This window comes from Propithecus coquereli, unplaced genomic scaffold, assembly GCF_000956105.1.
Source record: "Propithecus coquereli isolate 6110/MARCELLA unplaced genomic scaffold, Pcoq_1.0 Scaffold88, whole genome shotgun sequence".
Lineage (NCBI taxonomy): Eukaryota > Metazoa > Chordata > Mammalia > Primates > Indriidae > Propithecus > Propithecus coquereli.
Genome location: NW_012155062.1, coordinates 1,971,629 through 1,989,840, shown reverse-complemented (window position 1 = coordinate 1,989,840; position 18,212 = coordinate 1,971,629). Strand labels below are relative to the sequence as shown.

Here is an 18,212-nt window from a genome sequence, read left to right as displayed (position 1 = left end):
TTCATTTAAAGCCCTACCATATTCCCAGACTTCTAGGTTCAAAATCTAAGACTCATCTTTGATGCTCCCTCTAACCACTCACTATCTAATCTCTTATAACTTTCATGTATCAACACTCCTAAAAATCAAAAGCTAAAAATATGCTGTTAATTCTAAATGAGAATTTGAACACAGATCTTAAATAACTATCTTTGTATTATTAAAATATTTACTGAAATAGCACAATTTTAAACTTTGTAATTAAAATAATTAAGCATACAACTGCATGCACCTATTCCCTGAAAAAATTTCCTGAAATAATTGTATGACTGTAAATCTCAAACATGCATAGTTTAAGAACAAAAAGTTACTAAAACAAGCAAAACAAATACATACTTGGTTTCATCCATCACTTCTACTTCGGTAGGGGCTGTGATGGGCGCATTTGAACGTCCTGCAGTAGGGTCATCTGTGTTTAACTCTCCATTTGTAGAACTTACGACCTGTAAAAAGAAAAAAAAAAAATTTATATATATATACACACATACACACACAAACATACATACACATTAAATAATAGGTTATACAATGGTGAACATAATTAAGGTTAAAGTATTTAAATTAGAAAGTTAATATGAGGAATACAAAACAATTAGTAGGTAGCTGTAGGTAGCTATTCATAATTGAATATAATAATAGTTTTAGCATTTTATTAAAGATCAGGGTAATCTAATATGTGCTTTTTAACATTTCCTTTCCATCTTGAAATTTCTGTCTTGTGTCTCTTTGCCTCTGGTTTTTAAGGCTAATACCTACACTTATGTCTCAATCAGTTTCTTCTTGTGTACCCACGTCCTTTGGCACCTTGCTACATCATAAATTACTTTCCTTTGAAACTTCAATATTGCTCCTTCCAATGGACCCTTCACTTCAATCGCTAATCACGCTCAGGTCTCCATCTCAAATTGCCCATTTAAATAGAGGGCAACACCATTCATTCACCCAGTTGTTCAGACGCAGGAGTCATTGTGATTCCTCTTCAACTTAAACCCCACATCTAACCCATCTGTAGGTCCTGTTAAATCCTACCCCAAACATATCCCTATCTAATCAGTTCTCACCATCTCTATTACTACTAGGACTCCAGTCCAAGCCACCATGATCTCTTATGGACAAAAGCCTATTAACTGGTCTTCTGCTTTTACTTGTCCTCACCTCCCACAAAATGTACTGTCCACATAGCAGTTTAGGGTGTTCCTTTTAAGATATAAATCAGATCATGTATAACTCCCTGCTTAAAACTCTCCAACTGTTGGCTTCCCACTTCACTTAGAATAAAAAAATCTATATTCCTTACACCAACTGACAAAGTCCCACATGATGTGATGATGCCTCCTGCCTACCTTTGATTTCTTTTTCTTTTCTTTTTTTTTTTAGACAGAATTTCACTCTGTCACCCAAGCTGGAGTGCAGTAGCACGTTCATAGCTCACTGCCTCCTCTAACTCTTGGGCTCAAGCAATCCTCCTGCCTCAGTCTCCCGAGTAGCTGGGACTACAGGCACGTGCCACTATGTCCAGCTAATTTTTTTATTTTTTGTAGAGATGAGGTCCCACTATGTTGCCCACACTGGTCTCAAACTCCTGGCCTCAAGTGAAACTTCTGCCTCAGCCTCCCAAAGTGATAGGATTACAGGTGTGAGCCACCACACCCAGCCCCTACTTCTGATTTCATACCACTTTCCCTGTAGCTCACTAGCCTCCATCCAATATGTCAAGCTTTCTTCCACTTTAAAGACTTGGCATTCTCTACTGTCACTGTCTAGAATTCTCTTCCTCCCTATTGGCTGTCTTCTTATCTTTTACATTCACAAAGAGCATCTCTAAAACAGACCTTTTCTATCACACAATATAAATTTCCATGTAGACACAGTCTTTCATGTTATAACCTATTTTTAATTCTTTGCATAGTATTTATCCGAGTTGCTATTTTTCTTATTTATTTTCTTATTTATTTGTTTCTTGACACCCACCTCTGCACCCCTGCCTCCATTAAAACTAAGTTCCATGACAATAGGAACCTTGTCTTTTCCCCACTACACTTGGCATGGAGCAGGCACACAATAAATACTTGTTGAAATTAATGAATGCATGCATGCATGAATCACATCCTAAAACATGATAAAAATTATAAGGAAATTCCCAAATTCTCTTGTCCCTGCAAATTCACCTTATGGTCCTATTTCTTCCTTTCCCCTTATTTTTAAACTTCTTGGGGAAAAAACATAACTCACCACTTCCATTTTTACAAAATTTTCCATTCATTTATTCCTTAACTCCCTGCAATCTGATCTCTATCCCTACATCAGAACTCTAATAATTTTCTTTAAGGTCACCAGTGATTCCTAGAAAATGTATTTAGTGCACTCTGCTCAGTTCCTCATTTTCCTATGCAGCTTTATCACTTGGCGCCAGCTGATGACTCTGGAGTAAGATGGGTCTAGACTCAAAACATAGCTCTACCACTTATCATCTACGTGACGCTGGAAAAGATACTTTATCTTGCTAAACCTCAGTATTCTAAACTATGAAATGGGAAAGAGTAGTATCTATTTAACAAGGTTGATATGAGGATGAAATGAAATTAATACATAAATATCAATATATAGAGCACAGTGCCTGGCATATAGCAAGAGCTCAATAAACGGTGGTCGTCATTACTGCAATATTAATAGTTTCATCTACAATCATGGCTTCAACTATCGCCTCTATGTAAAGGTGGTTACATATGTAACCACTCACCCATATCTTCAGTTTCCTGGCCCAAGTCTGACATCTCTGTATTTCTGAAATTAAATTTATCCTACTCCCTCTTAAATCTAGTATCTTCTATGGTTCCTATTTCATTTAAAGCCCTACCATATTCCCAGACTTCTAGGTTCAAAATCTAAGACTCATCTTTGATGCTCCCTCTAACCACTCACTATCTAATCTCTTTATTAAAAAAAAAAAAAAGTTCATATATCAAAGGCATGGACACCAGAGTTGACAGCTGCCTGTTAGACTTAAAAGCACTATTTATAGAATCTTACATTTCTAAAATGTAATTAATTCAAAAGTTTTTACTGAGAGTCTACAACATGCCAGGCACGGTTCTAGGTACTTGGAATACCACAGTAAACAAGACAGACTAACACTCCTGCTCCTATAGATGTAATAGTCTAGTGTGGAGAAATAGGCCCCTCTCCCCAACTCCAAGAAAAGTAAATAGAAATCAACCAACATATTTGAGTTAATTTGGGAATTAAGGAAACTCAGTTTCCTGTATCCTATGTAGAACAAGTACTTAAAAATGAATACTACATTTGTGCCTATAGCTGAAAACATATAAAACTGCCTTGATCATCTTCAGAGGCAACCCAAGGAAAAGAATACTCTTACATCTGAGTGTGCCTCTCTGTTTCTGGAGCACTTGCTTCCCCCTTTCTGTCATTCTATTGAGCTGTCAATTTTTTCTCTTTATTTCTTCCTCTTTCTGAAAACATTTAAAAAATAATTTGTTCTAATTATTGAACATAATTTGGTTATTTTTAATTTCAAAAATGTCAGAGCCTCTGCACTAAAATGGAAAGTAGCTAGAAAGGAGTATTCTTATCTTATATATTCTTCACTACATTTAACGACAGAGTGCCTTGTGCACAGCAGATAAACCAATAACTGAACAATTTTTACTGTTCTTCCCTCAACGTAATATTTAACAGGTTTCTTTTTCTCCCTTTTGTTTAATGGCCCTAGATAGCGGCAGGGACTCCACCTCAACTTACAGGCAAGCTCCTCTAACAAGTCTTCCCTTATTTTAAGAAGCATAATTGAAAATTTAAACCCTAGGTATTCTGAATTCCAGCAACAGTAACTACATCCTTTCCAGAAACACTAACCATGTATACATTATAATTATATAATCTGATTTATTTCAGTTCACAGATGAAGAACTTTCAAATCTAACTTTGGTAAACTGTATTTTATTGAAATGTTTCAAATCCCATTTTACCTGGTTGATCAGAACTAGATCAGAAATAAGTAACATCTCTCAGAAAGAAGTAATTTTTTCAGGGTTTCTCAGATTCCCTAACACTCTAAGTAGAGGCCAGTATCCCAAAGTCAGAATAGAATCTGTGTGGTAACAGAGTAAAGATAAGATACTGCTGTTGTCCCCTATAAAGTTGTCCTATTTAACACCAGTGACTTGAGAGTGTATCATTGTATTAAAACTTTTCACTTAAAATTAGTGGTCTTTTTCCAAAGGGATTTTACAAAGGAGAGATAAACACATAATATTGTAAATAATGTGTCATTACATTCTGGGAAGCCTAAATCAATCAATCAAACAAATATACATAAATTATTTTTATAAGCCAAATTCTAGAGAATGATTCTATTTAGGTGACATTTCTAGAATTATAACTTGAACTAGAAGATAAAAGCCTCTGAAATAGTAGTGTTCATCAGGCTGATTTCTTTAATAAAAGTGTATTAAAAATGACAGATCTTCTGAGGTTTGACATTTCAAAAAATAATTCAGATGTTTTACAGATTTGTTGTTGTTCTTAAAGAAATTTCTTCTGACATTCCCAATTTGACAAAAAAGTTAGCACGGTTCTTATTTTAAGAAGTTAAAAAAAAAGGCAACTGTACTCCAGTTTTACTGTCAGAATTTAAGAGGGCTTTTTGAGGAAATAGCCCATAGGTAAGTGTGAGAGACAAATAATGGTTTACTTCACAGGTCCCTGTGAAATCTAATTCCAAAAGACATCATTCTCACAGACTTTAGAGTACAGAGATAACACATAGTATCTTTATAGTCGATGATGTTTAAAAGCCAATTAATATACTTTCCAAATATAATGAATTCACACAAATTAGTTATACTACTATCTTCCTAATTTCTATTTGATTTCTTGTAAGCATGGTTTACCAAGTGCACAGTAGAGGTTTAATATATTACACAAATCTCCATCTATCCAATAAATGTATTATAAATATTAAAACATTATATATTTTATTATATATTCAGCTTTTTCTAAAAGGCATCTATAATAAAGCACACTAATAAATGAGATATAGTTAACAGAGTAATTTCCAAAGGGTTTACTAGACCTGTGCTGTGGTACACATGTACTATATGAAATCAACTTTTTACATATTCTAAAAACTACAGCTAGAGTTATAATTGATATTCTTCATATTCCAAAAGATGACCCCAAAGCATAGTGACATTCTTACTCACTTTCAATAAAGATAAACCAAAATGAATTTTCAATTTAACTTTCACTTACAGAGGCATTAATTAGAGCATTATTTTCTTTGAGCATTCCAGTCTTTGGAGATATTACCGATAATGTTATTGTAAAAGAATATCAAAATAAATTCATAATGCTGATTTACCCACCCAGTGATAACTAGACAAGGAATTTCCTAAACTAAAGGAGATGAACTGGAATCTATTTAAGTAATAAAGGCATGTAACTCCACCTCTCTTTTGCAGATTTCAGTACCCCAGAAAACTATGAATAAAAAGATGTGATTGGAATAGTTACTTGATTTTGATCCTTGTTAGTAACTCTATCATTTCAGAGATATGATAGAAAAGACTGAAACTAGTTTTAGAAGTGTTTTAGAAAGGTCAGCATTCAAAATTAGCAAAACTGTAAACTGACTGAGACATGTTATCTACTACTCCTCTGACTTTTAACCACGTATATATGTTTTCTTTCCATCTCAAAACACATTTGTCTAATTCTTTTTGTATTATCCTCACCTGTATTTGTACTTCTGATGCTTATTCTTTCATTTTCCTCAATGATGCCTGGATGCACAACATGTCTGCACTATTGTGATTCTGCCCTTTTCTCCCCCAGGTGCTGATAATCACGTAATACTCAGATTCAAACCAAAGGCTGTCCCTAACTACAAGAGATTCCCAAACAATCAGGAGGTATACTATATACCGTGTAAAATAGTTTTTCAGTAACATCCTTAATATTTGTCTTCTTCCCTCTACTTACAGTTACCTCTCAGCTTTATAGGATCAGATTCTCAGTTGGCACTGAGCTCAACGGAGTTGTGCTGTAGTGAAAAACACAGGTACAACGGAAATAGACATTACCACTATCTGCTGCCAGTGGTGCACTTTAAAATGTAATTTTGGTGCTCTTTATTTGCCAAGTAGAAACACATCAAAACAGGATAACTGAATTCTTCCTTTCTCCTCAGCTCCCATCCCCAACTAAACTCTACCTTTGAATTATTTTTCAAATCTTTTCATTTCTCTTCATCTCCACTACCCATCATTCTTCTTCAGCTACGGACTTGATAGCTATGTCCCTGACTTAGTCCCTTCAATGCTAGTCTCCAATGAAAGTCATCTTTAAAAAACAACAATCTGATCAATTTGGTCCCCTATCTAGTTCTCTTTATGGCTACCCAATATCCTCAGAATTAAGTCCAAATTTAGTAACAAGACCTGTTGGATTCTTCATGATTTGCTTCCTCCTACCTCTTGGTCTTATTTCTCAACAACACCGGCTTGACTGAAGACACCAGCTCCTCAAGGTGTCTCTCTCTCTTCTCCATACCCGTACGCACATTGTCTTCTCTGCCTGGTATACACTCCTCTCTTGACCCCATCTACCTTCTTTTGCTGATTAACTCCTACTGATTCTTCAGGTCTCCATTTAGATATCACTTTTCCCAGGAAATCTGGACCCACTAAATCCAGGTTAGGTGCTTTTCCTCTACAATCTCCTAGCACCTGTGCTGTCTCCACCAGGAACCCTGCCTACTCGTCAGCCTTCTCCGCTGACTGGAAGCCCATGGACACAGGCACCACATCTCCATATTCTTCCTTTCACACAAAGAACCCAGGACAATGCCTAGCACCTAGTAAACATTTATATAAATATTCGCTGGATAACAGCCAAGGAACTGAATGATGTAGGTCTAAGTTTCTCATCCATATTTATTATCAATGATTCTAAGGAGGAACAGAGGGGGGCACAGTTGATTCCCCTAGAGGTTTTCCAGAATGCATACAGGCTAAGAATAGATTCAAATAAAGTTTTTAGATAGCTGAATATTATTCTTAGTCTCTTGACTGGGAAAATTTATCAAATGTATAGCTGTATCCTTCTGCTTAGTGAATTAACATGATTTCACTAAAGAGACAGAAAAAAATTAGAAAAATTCCATTTAGCAATTTTTTTATTGTACTTCTATACTTCACTTCCCAGAGATAGATAAAAATACTAGTCAAGTTTCTTAATTTGCAAAAAGAATAGATTCTACTTACTTAGCACTTCCTAAGCCCCAATTTCTATGCAAAATACATTTTTAAAATTAAATTTTCACAACAAAATCATAAGGTAGAAGTACTATTAATATTCTCAATTTACTGATAAATAATCTCAGGCACAGAATTGGAACTCAAATCTGACTCCAGAGCTTGTGCACTTAACCACAGTGTCACCAACTTGGTAACTTGTATGTCTGGTCTGTTATATAATAATTCTGGAAAGGCATGGAGTTCAAATTTAGACTCTGGTAATAGTTTCTATAAAAAGCACAACTGAAATAACAAATATCTGAAGATCTTTCGGTAGGTCAAAAATTGAAAGAGATTTCATCTTGGATGTCAGCTCTCAGCAGCCTGGAATGCTTTTGAGTGCTGTACTGAGAGCAATTGTCAGTTCCATGGAAAAGAGTACAGTGACAGATTAGGGAAGAAAGCCTAGGTCCAGAATGGCTCATTTTAGGTAACTGCTGATTCTGAGTATCCCAAATCTATAATACATTTCATTACCACATAGCTATCTATCTATTATGGAAATCTCTTTCCTGCAAAGCTATTTGATGATATGCCCTTAGTATTTGAGCATAATTTTTTAAATTGCCATATAAAATCTTTGCATCTCCTGCAAAGCCAATGCTTGAAACTTGTTCAAGAGGTGGTTTAATGACCAGTGCACAAAGAACCTTAAGGCAAATTCCTCTCATGCTTTTATGTTAGTAAAAAGTTTTTTCTCCTTATCTCTTCCCTTTATCAGACGAGAATCATAGAACGTATTGTTCCTTTTCTGCCTTTGTTCAAAATAAAATATAGTATTCAATTATAATAATCACGTTAGCTCAGATTTTAGGCACTTTTCTTTCCTTTTACTATCATTAGTTTTAATTTGCAATTTTGTAATAATTTTGAAAGTGTATAGACTATAAATTATAAATAAATTCAGTCTTTATTTTGGAACAGGACAAGATTCAGGCATGATCCTACTTAGGCTGATAGTAAATTTTTCATGAAAATCAAATGTTTTAAATGTCCATCATAACAGGTCAGTTAATATTATAAAATACATTCATGAAGTCAATGAAAATAGTATATATATTTTTTGTTTACCTATGTGTTTATTTTATGTAATACTAGAATTCTACTAAGTAAAATTGATCACTCCTTGAATATTAGAATGAAATTAGATGTAGTCTCCATAGGCAGAAAAGTTTTAGAGAGAAATGAGAAGTGAGCAAACTTTAAATACCTCTGTGAAACATGTGAAACAACAGAACATGAAGTACTGGAGTAACTAAGCCAACAATCAAATTTATTTACCCCTTGACAGTGCAAAGGGATTCCATGAGCCACCTTTGGGAATCACATAAAAGTAAGAAGAGGCTAAGAAAATAAATTCGTGGCAATGGTATAGAAGTGGTAGGAAAGCTTTCTAATAATGCCTTAATTGTTGCAGATTTCTCTGAGCAAAACACTTTCTATAATACAAATACATGAACTTAGAAACACATGAACATATACAGATACATACCCAATTCAGTGTGTGTTATGCAAATTGAGTATAATTTGCTCAATTAGCTTTTCCAATGATATGAATTGAGATCAAAAAACTATTACAATTCAGGCATCCTTGCCTTTGAGTCCTTCACTCTGGACTCTTATAGAACTATTTAAATATTTCTATCACATATTACTGAAAATTCCACAAACTTCAAAATTCTACAAAAATACTTGATTACATAATTTAAATTACCTCTAAAATTTAATGGTGAGAAAAACATGAGGGCTCGTAAGATTTAATTATGAATTAATTTTTAGAGTTCAAATCAAGAAAGAATAAAATCCAGAGTATAAATCACTTGATTAAATATATATATAAAGAAAAAAGCAAACTTGATAAAACATAATGGAAAATTTTCAAGTGAAAATATGTAGAGAAAAAATCAAAATATAAAAAAAAATTCTAAATTAAAATGTTATTTTGTTATTGCAATAATTTTAAGCTAGCTTTTATAATACCTTAGACCAATATTTTAAAAGACATAAAAGACTTAGTAATCTTTCCCTATTTCTACAACACACATAAATGTTTTAAATTTAGGGGGCATGGGAGGGTATAGTATCATAGCTGTCTCTAAGTGTGTAAAAAAGGGACAAATCATAAATAAGGGACTGCTTTAAATTTATGCAAATATCCAATTTATTGAAGGGAGTATTTAATAAATACTTGTCATTAAAATTATTTTCTCCATCTGATATTTTCTACAAGTATAAAAGCAAAATATTCTATTATAAAATTTAGGGTCAAGTTTATTTGACCAATTAACTAGAAAGTACATTCCAAGGACTAAGGATGAAAAAAGATATCTATTTACCTGGCTTAAGTTTGAAGGAGGCAAAATCAAGGAAAGGGAAAAGATACAAAAATGTCATATTACTTAAACAGTGGTCCCCAACCTCTTTGGCACCAGAGGCCAGTTTCATGGAAGACAATTTTTCCATGGATGAGGGTGAGGGGAACTCAGGCGATGATTCAAGCGATGCGGGAGTAGCTGTAAATACAAAGGAAGCTTCACAGATGAAGCTTTGCTTGCTCTCGCCTGCTGCCCACCTCCTGATGTACAGCCCGGTTCCTAACAGGTCACGGACCAGTACCAGTCTGTGCCCCGGGGGTTGGGGACTGCAGACTTAAAGCATTAAAAAAGATTGAGCTTATTATTGTAAACTCAAGTTTAACACATATTTCAAGTAACACAGTTTTTCTAATCTGAGTATGACTTAAGTATTGTTGCATATACTTGCAAAAACGAAGAAAAGCAAAATCTTGGTGGTCTTCCTAGACCATGTTAATTTTGGTTTTTTAGTTTAAATAACAAAGGATAGAATTATGGATAGAGTTCAGCAACAAACTTTCCATTAGGATATGTAATCATGCCATGAGTTCCAAAAAAGGGTTAGTTGTATAAATTTGGGAAATAATCACTCATGCAAAAATCAGAAAATACCTGTACCGAGCCACCATGTCTGTCTGCTGCAAGGTGAGCTCTCAAATGGTGGGGATTTGCCTGCTGGGAGTCCCAAGCTGCCCTGTGGTCTGCCGACTGCCATTTATTTAATGCATATGGCATGCATGGAAGAAGAAAAACCCAATATGTTAAACATCTCATCCTTATAATATAGAAAACAAACATAAAAAAGGAAATTTAAAATATCCTTACTATTCTGAATCATAGGTATAGTTATCTTTGCATGTGGAATATGGAGAGATTTTAAACTGCCAAATTGTGTAATGATCAGTAATAAAAATAAAATAGAATCATAAAATTTTAGAAGTAAAAGGACTTTAGAAATCATAGATTTCACCCTCTAACTTTATAAAGTTAACAAAGAACCAAAAAGAGAAAAATGACATGCCCAAGAAAGCACTCCAAATAAGTCATGAGCACTCTAAAGGCCATCCACTGTATTTTTTTATGGTACAGGTCCCCACTGGTTTTCTGATAAGGAGATATTTTTAAGAAGATAAAAATGATCGTCCTTAAATAACTGTGCTTGAGATCCTAAAAAAATTTTCTCTCTTGCTTAGTCCCATTTCTGATTTTGAGCATAACATGAGAAAACAGAAAAGTCCTTTGAAAAAAGAGAAGCACTGTACAGAATACTATGAGAATAAGACCAAATAAACAAACAAATTTTTTTAAAAGTGACAATCCTACACATGTGAATCCCTTTGCTTCCTTGATCTCTTTTTATCTGGTTCAAATTAAGGAACCCTTTTCTATGAAATAGGCTAAAAATTCTTAATGTTTTCAGATCTGTTGGCAAATCTGCATGGCAATAACCACAAACATAATAATCTACTAGTAGAATTAAGAGTAGTGTCTTAATAGAGGTCAATTTCTATGTTTCAAGAAAATGTGAACAGCACTAATCAAAAAAGGGAGAAGAATACAATATTTAAGTTTTATTACATGTTTGGTTCTGCATTAGCTACTTTATATGTGTTATTTCATTTTGAGATAGATAGTATCATCTAACATTTTACTGATGAAGATATTGAGATGTCAAGCACTTCCCTATGGTCATAGAGCTAGCAAGGAGTACAGCAGAAATTCCAACTCAGAGCCTACTGTTCTTGCAATAATAAATACTACCTAGCTCCTTACCACAATTACACATATTCTAAAGCCTTCAGTGTTATTTTCTTTCTTTCTTTTTCAACCAAAATCAAGAAAATCTTGCCACAAAGTGCCAAGCACATTGGGCTACAGGGAGCCTAAGCAGACTGGTGGCCAAAGCAACCTTTTAGGGGAGAGATGTTAAATTCAAGTAGACGCATGAATGTATGATCCTGCACTAAGCTTTCTCAATTAAATTGTACAATCCAAAATTACATACTCTGTGGCACAAAGTATGTCATCAAAACAATTATGATAGTTCTCTAATGTCTTTTCATGAAACATTTCAAATTCATAACCAGAATATAGCAGATTTATAGCTTAAATTGAAATAAATTATTAATAGATAAAATCAAATCTAGATGAGATAAAAGAATGAAAACAATGCTAAAATTGAGAAAAATATCTAGGGCAATAGGCAACATTTTGGAGTTACAGAACTCTCTAAGAATATAGCAAAAGCTATGCACCCTCTCCTCAGACTAAACAATTAAACACACCCATCATTTTACATAGAATTTCATGATGCCCTAATTTTCAACCCACTGACCCTAGGTTACCATGTATCTGAAGACATTACAAAAGTTTCAGTCATTTGAAAGAATTAACCTTTATTTCCTTTGGGATTTTGAACTGTGGGTTTCTACTAAAACTTAAACTGTTTACTGGTTCATAGATATTTAAGAAGAGTTTTTTCTAGATACACAACCTTCTTATCATGATGAGAATCTACATACTCAGGTCTCAAATTAAAGACATAGGTCTATCCTAAAGGATTTCTCTACATTTAATTCAATAACAACTGCACAAATAAAATATGGTTCCCACCCTCAATGAGCTTACAATACAGCTAGTAAGACATGTCCAAAACATGTAGAAAATTAAAAGTCTAAAATATTTAATTTATAATTTAATTCAACAATAAAAGAAGAATTCCACTTATTATAATACCTAACAGTTCAAATGAAGAACTTTGGAGAATGTCAATTATTAATCTTCTTCCAAGTACATTCAAGAAACTAACTCTGGTTTATAAACACAAACTCAAGTGTCAACTTCCGAGCCGTTTCTTTCCGAGCAGCATCTTATCAGAGTACTCAAGCTATCAACTAATTTTAATTTATACATGAATTTACATATAAGGGCCTTTATTGTCCCAATTTTTCTAAGTCAAAATTTTAAAATTAATCTTTTAAATTGGCTATACTTTATAGCATAATATAATATTGTTAAATACCCCTTAAAGTATAGCATTTTATTTTGCTATGGTTTTTAATAAGCGGAGTTCTTTCCTTTGATTTTCATTTCTTGTTTTAGCCTTCGCTCATACTCTGATGAATACACAATATAAAAGTAAAAAAAGGAGAACATGTTATCCTTCTCCAAAAAGGATTATAACAGAAAACTACTAGACACTTTTTAAACTCAGGGTGACAGCAAAATTTTTAAGTCAAAGACATCTTCAATAAAACTTCTTTTTACAAAAAAAAAGAAATGAAAACATTGCTCAAAAATTTCAACAGCTTTCTATTCCCTTACCCAGGAAACATAACCATTCACTCTCAACCGATCTTCCATGCCTTGTCTCAGACTTACTCTCTGCTCCCCATCTAATCCATCTCTACCTACTCTCTGCTCCAAGCAAACTGGACCACTTGCAATTCCTCAAACCAATTCTACATTTTTAAACTTATGTTTCATATTTTATACTGTTCACTATCCCTAAAATGCCCTTATTCCTTCATTTCTCTTTAAAAATTTCATTCATTCTTCAGGTTTATCTCAAAAGCCACCTTTTCCTTAAAATCTTTATAGATCCCCACATATGATCTTCCATGATACTTTATTAATATTTCATATAATATACCTCATTCTGCTTTGAAATGTAGTTATTTCTGTATTTATTGTAATAAGCATGATAATAATAACACTGATCACAAGAGTTGAGATTGAAAGCTTATTATATGCTAGGAATTAACATGCATTATTTTCATTTTATAAATGAGGAAATTGAGGCTTTGGAAGATTAATTTGTTGAGGGTCAAGCCACATCCATATATGTCTGACTCTATAGTCTGAGTGAGCACATAACTACAATCTTGCTTTTAGCCACTTGTCACAAAACCATTTCTTACTGGTTATACTGTCTTCCTTACTTCTACATATCTACAGTGTGTAGAATAGTAGCTTGTAAATAGCAAAAACTCAATAAACAATTTATTGAACTAAATTAGACTATAGTAAGATCAAGTACTCTTAAAATTCATTCCAATATGGTATCCAAATAGTTTCATACTAACAGAATATCAAATATTACTCAAAGTTTACATGAATTTATAGCATTAGGAATTTATGATTAAACACTTTAATGTTATTATTAAACTAATAAATAGTAAAATTAGGAGAAATAATTTATCCATTAAAAATATATGCATTTTTAATCCTTCAATCTGCTTTATTTATTGAAGAAAAAAGTACGTGTTTCAATACTGAAACAAAGTAAGATATTTCGTATCTAAAAGAGCAGCAAACCTGGTTTTTGGATTGTTGCATTTTATCTCTGTGTTGATGTGCTTCTCTGTTTGATGACAGAGCAGGATCTTGCTGAACTGCACCCACTGGAGTAGGCTACAATACAATAAAATTTGGTATCGACACATTCTACTTCAGAAATCTTATTTAAAATCATTTATTTAGCTGCTTAAAAAAATCAAGGAAAAAATAAAAGACACTGTTACATAAATTAAGGCTTTAAGAAAAGATATCATTCTCAAAATACGTTGTTAAAGCTAACAAGGTAAAGCCAAGAGAACATAGCTACTTTTTAAAATGTTTTTAAATATTTAAATACTTTATAAGTATTTATTTTATCTTTACAAATAAACCTTCTAATACTGTCATTACTTTTAGGTTACTTTTTCATTTCAAAACAATGAAAATATATTTGGTTATGTCTTTCATTTCCAAAGCTAATGTATAAATAAATTATTTAAAAAAATTAAAATAGTTTAAATATAATAAAATTAATTATTTTCAATATTTGACTCAATATTTGAGGCTTATTAAAATTTTTAATTTTCATCAAGGTATTAAAGGTATTAAAGTACTAAAGTATTAAAGTACTGAGATTATTATACAAAAAGAGTATCTTTGACATTAGGAACTAAATCAGGATGAAAAGTTCAAAATAACTCATCACTCTAAAAAGCAGAGAATCCAAATGTAGGACTTTTACAAAATTCAAAGAATACTAATATGGGCACTACCTGAAGAAATGTCCCCCCCAAAATAATAAAATGAATCCTTTTAAAAAGTTATTTGTTCTTAACTCTTTTAAATTGAAGGATTTTTACTATTAAAAAGAAGGTAAATACTTTAGTCTTACTGCATAGCATAGAGGAGGGGGCCCCAACCTATGGTGAGTTGTATAATTATTCCATTACATATTACAATGTAATAATAATAGAAATAAAGTACACTATAAATGTTATGCACTTGAATCATCCTGAAACCGCCCATCTAACCCCCATCCCCCCACCCCAGTCCATGGAAAAATTGTTTTCCATGAAAACAGTCCCTGGTGCCAAAAAGATTGGGGACTGCTGACATGGAGTACTCACCAACTGTTTACCGATCCAGTCATATTCATAATCAAACATATATCCTTTTCGATCAAACAAGTCAGTAAAAAGCTTTCTTAGGTAGTCATAGTCTGGCTTTTCAAAAAAATCTAGCCTTCTTACATAACGAAGATATGTTGCCATTTCTTCTAGAAAGAATATAAAAATTATTTGACTATACTTCTATTATACTCAATAATAAAATTATTTAAATGTCTAAAAACACACTGTATTATAAAAACATGGAAAAGTAAACAAATTCTATTGCAACTTAAAATTTTCTGAGTTCAATTACAACAAAATAAAAAAGGGGAGAAGAAAGGAGGAAAGGAAATATAGAAAAAAGAAAAGGGAGAGGTTTAGTTTAACAACCACTATTTTTGCTTCATTTCATTAGGAAAAGCTAAAATTTTTATTCTATAATATTTTTAATATCAGGTAGTATTAGAGGTTGAATTAGCAGCTTAATAATGCATGATGAATCACAAAGCATCACACCCAGTTCATGAGTTTAAAAATTTATTTAAAATATTGGTGGAAATTGACTTATACAAAAGCATCTGCACTAGCTTGCTGGATTTCCTTTAGAACCAGTGACATACATTGACGAACAGAAAATTCAGATTCCTAACCTTGGCTATGAGTGGTGTTCTAACAAATTACATTAGCAAAATAAAGCTAAAATAGATCTCAAAAACATAACACAGGAGCACACTGCAAGTCTTCTCTTAATTTCTGGACATACTTAATGATTATTTGATAACAGACAAATCTCCACATACCCCTATAATTCCCAAATGTAATAATAGATAGATAGATAGATAGATAGACAGACAGACAGACAGATTTAAAGGTCATATTTTCCAGAAAGAAAAGAAGAAAAAACCATAAAAGCCAACAGGTAAAATGGTGAGCAATTAGTAAAACAGAGTGTTTCACCATAAAGGCACAGAAAATCACTATAGTAAGAGATGGCAGGTTATGCCTAGCTGCTTTTCTCTTTCAATTTATTCGCTGGCAGCCAGTAAGTAAGCATGACATCTAGCACAATGGGCAAGAAAAGTGGTACCCAGTGACCTTCCTCACATGGTGACTTTCCCACTATCCACGTCCTAGCTAATCACCTGGCTAATTTACTTTGGTACACCCATTTTTCCTGCCTTTATATAGGCTGCTTTAATCACAGCCAGCCAATCTGCCTACACCTTAACTCCTAGTACTATTAACCAATATTTTTAAAATCTTCTACTTCTAGATGTTATAGTAAAAAAAAATATATAATTATATCAGAATTTGAGTAGAAAAACAGAAGAACCACAATGAGTGATTTAGACTAAGGGATTTATTATTAAGATTAAACCTCATGCAGTTGTAAGAAACACTGGGGAAATAAAGATCTGAAAAGGGGTGATTGAAGGATCAGAAAAAAATGCTAATTAGGGATCATGAAGAGGAGCTGGTAAAGAAGTTCTATGGAAAGCTGTTACCTCTGCTTTTGGTGGAGGGCATGAAGGCATCGTAGGTGCTCTCGGCAGCTGGGTGGAAAGCAGAAACAAAGCAAGGATAAGCTTGGACCTATGAGGATAAACTGGGACTGATGAGACCAAACAAGAACCCATGAGGACCTACTCAGACCCCCTGAAACGAATAGAAGCCATGTCTGTGTCTTACCTCGTATAACCTCAGTGATATTGGTCATCTGTAGAAAAAGCTAGAGCCCTTCACCAGGGATCTGCTCAGGCACCTGGCTGAGGGCTCAGACACTGAAGGGGATGAAGAGAAGAGTGAGTTTGGGTGAACTACCAGTTTGGCTACTTTCTCATGCCAGTAAGGTAAACCATCAGATCAAAGACAATGTGAAATGCAGTGGTCCCGGAGGCCCTGCACAAACCCTATGAAGGGGATGAGTTATGCTGTGTCTCTGTTTTCCAAAAACTGTATATATTTCTTTATCATCAGCCCAACACGTTACCACCTGGAGAAGGGAATTCTGGGGAATTTAATTTTCATCTTTGCTAGGTCGACACAGTGCAAAACCACACCGAGAAGAGAAAAGAGATCTAGTATCATTATCCTTGTAGGCCAGCTCTGTGCATTGTGATTCCATTTAACCCTTTCTGCATTGGCAAGTCTCAGGCGGAGGTATGAGGAGGGGTTAGAAAGGGTAGAAACAGGAAAAAGAAAGAGGCATCCCAGAAACACTTGAGGAGCATTTTCTAACTGATTGCATGTCTTTCCGTTCCTTCATCTCCCCAAACCCTTTGGTTTTGATTACAGTTCGTTTAGAGCAAGGTGAGAACTCACCTTGCTGCTGCTAAAGAACTGTAGTATAGCAAGTCACCAGTACTGGTACAAATGTGTTCCTTCCAAATGTGTATCTACATGGAATAATGCGAGAACCACTGTTTTTTATTCTATGCTAGTTTTTGTATGTTTGTTTTTTGGATTGGTGACTCCTTAAAGACAGAAGTAGACTCGTATATAACTTTGTTTCTCCTCTACATACTCCCCTACATAAGTTAACTATAGTCTTGTTATGCAATAACTCTCAGCTCTCACATTCAGGTGCCCCTAAAGGCCAGACATAAAACACAAATGTGAGACCAAAGAATATGGTGGGGCTGAGGGCTACAACCAGAGCATACATTGCCTAACCTAAAGCCATTCAAATGAGAAAAAGAGCAGTGTTGGAGTGGAGGGAGAGGTTGGGGACCTCTATACACCATCAGCCATCACTTCTGATAAAATAATGGAGGTTTCTATTTTCATATATAAAGTTTGCTTTTATTATTAGTAATATAAGAGTCATTCAGTGTGGAATCAATTTCTGTGGATTATACCAGGACGAGCAAGTGGTGTTCATAAGCAATGCAGATTTATAACAATTTTGCCAATAACCCTCTGATAGAAACTAAAATAAAACATTTTAATATTTCAATGAACTAGCATTTGACTTACTAAAATAGTCCTTCATTTAAATTTATTGACACAAGTTGGAGGAAAAGTTGTGTATTAATATGTCTTAGCTTATTCTTTCCACTGAAATAATAAAATAGGAAAAGAAGTTTAATAACATTAAAAGTGTGACTGTGATT

At 33.7% G+C, this 18,212-nt stretch overlaps 1 protein-coding gene across 1 annotated transcript in view; it reads right to left on the bottom strand.

Moving 5' to 3' along the window:
- The window catches only part of CSNK1G3 (casein kinase 1, gamma 3), a 100,375-nt gene that overhangs the window by 12,522 nt on the left and 69,641 nt on the right, over positions 1 to 18,212 (bottom strand). Inside the window, exons 6-8 of the mRNA XM_012664323.1 lie at positions 15,118 to 15,266; positions 14,030 to 14,125; positions 376 to 482 (exon numbers count right to left, since the gene is read on the bottom strand). Coding sequence (XP_012519777.1) covers positions 376 to 482; positions 14,030 to 14,125; positions 15,118 to 15,266 — 352 coding nt within the window. The remainder of the gene's footprint in view (positions 1 to 375; positions 483 to 14,029; positions 14,126 to 15,117; positions 15,267 to 18,212) is intronic.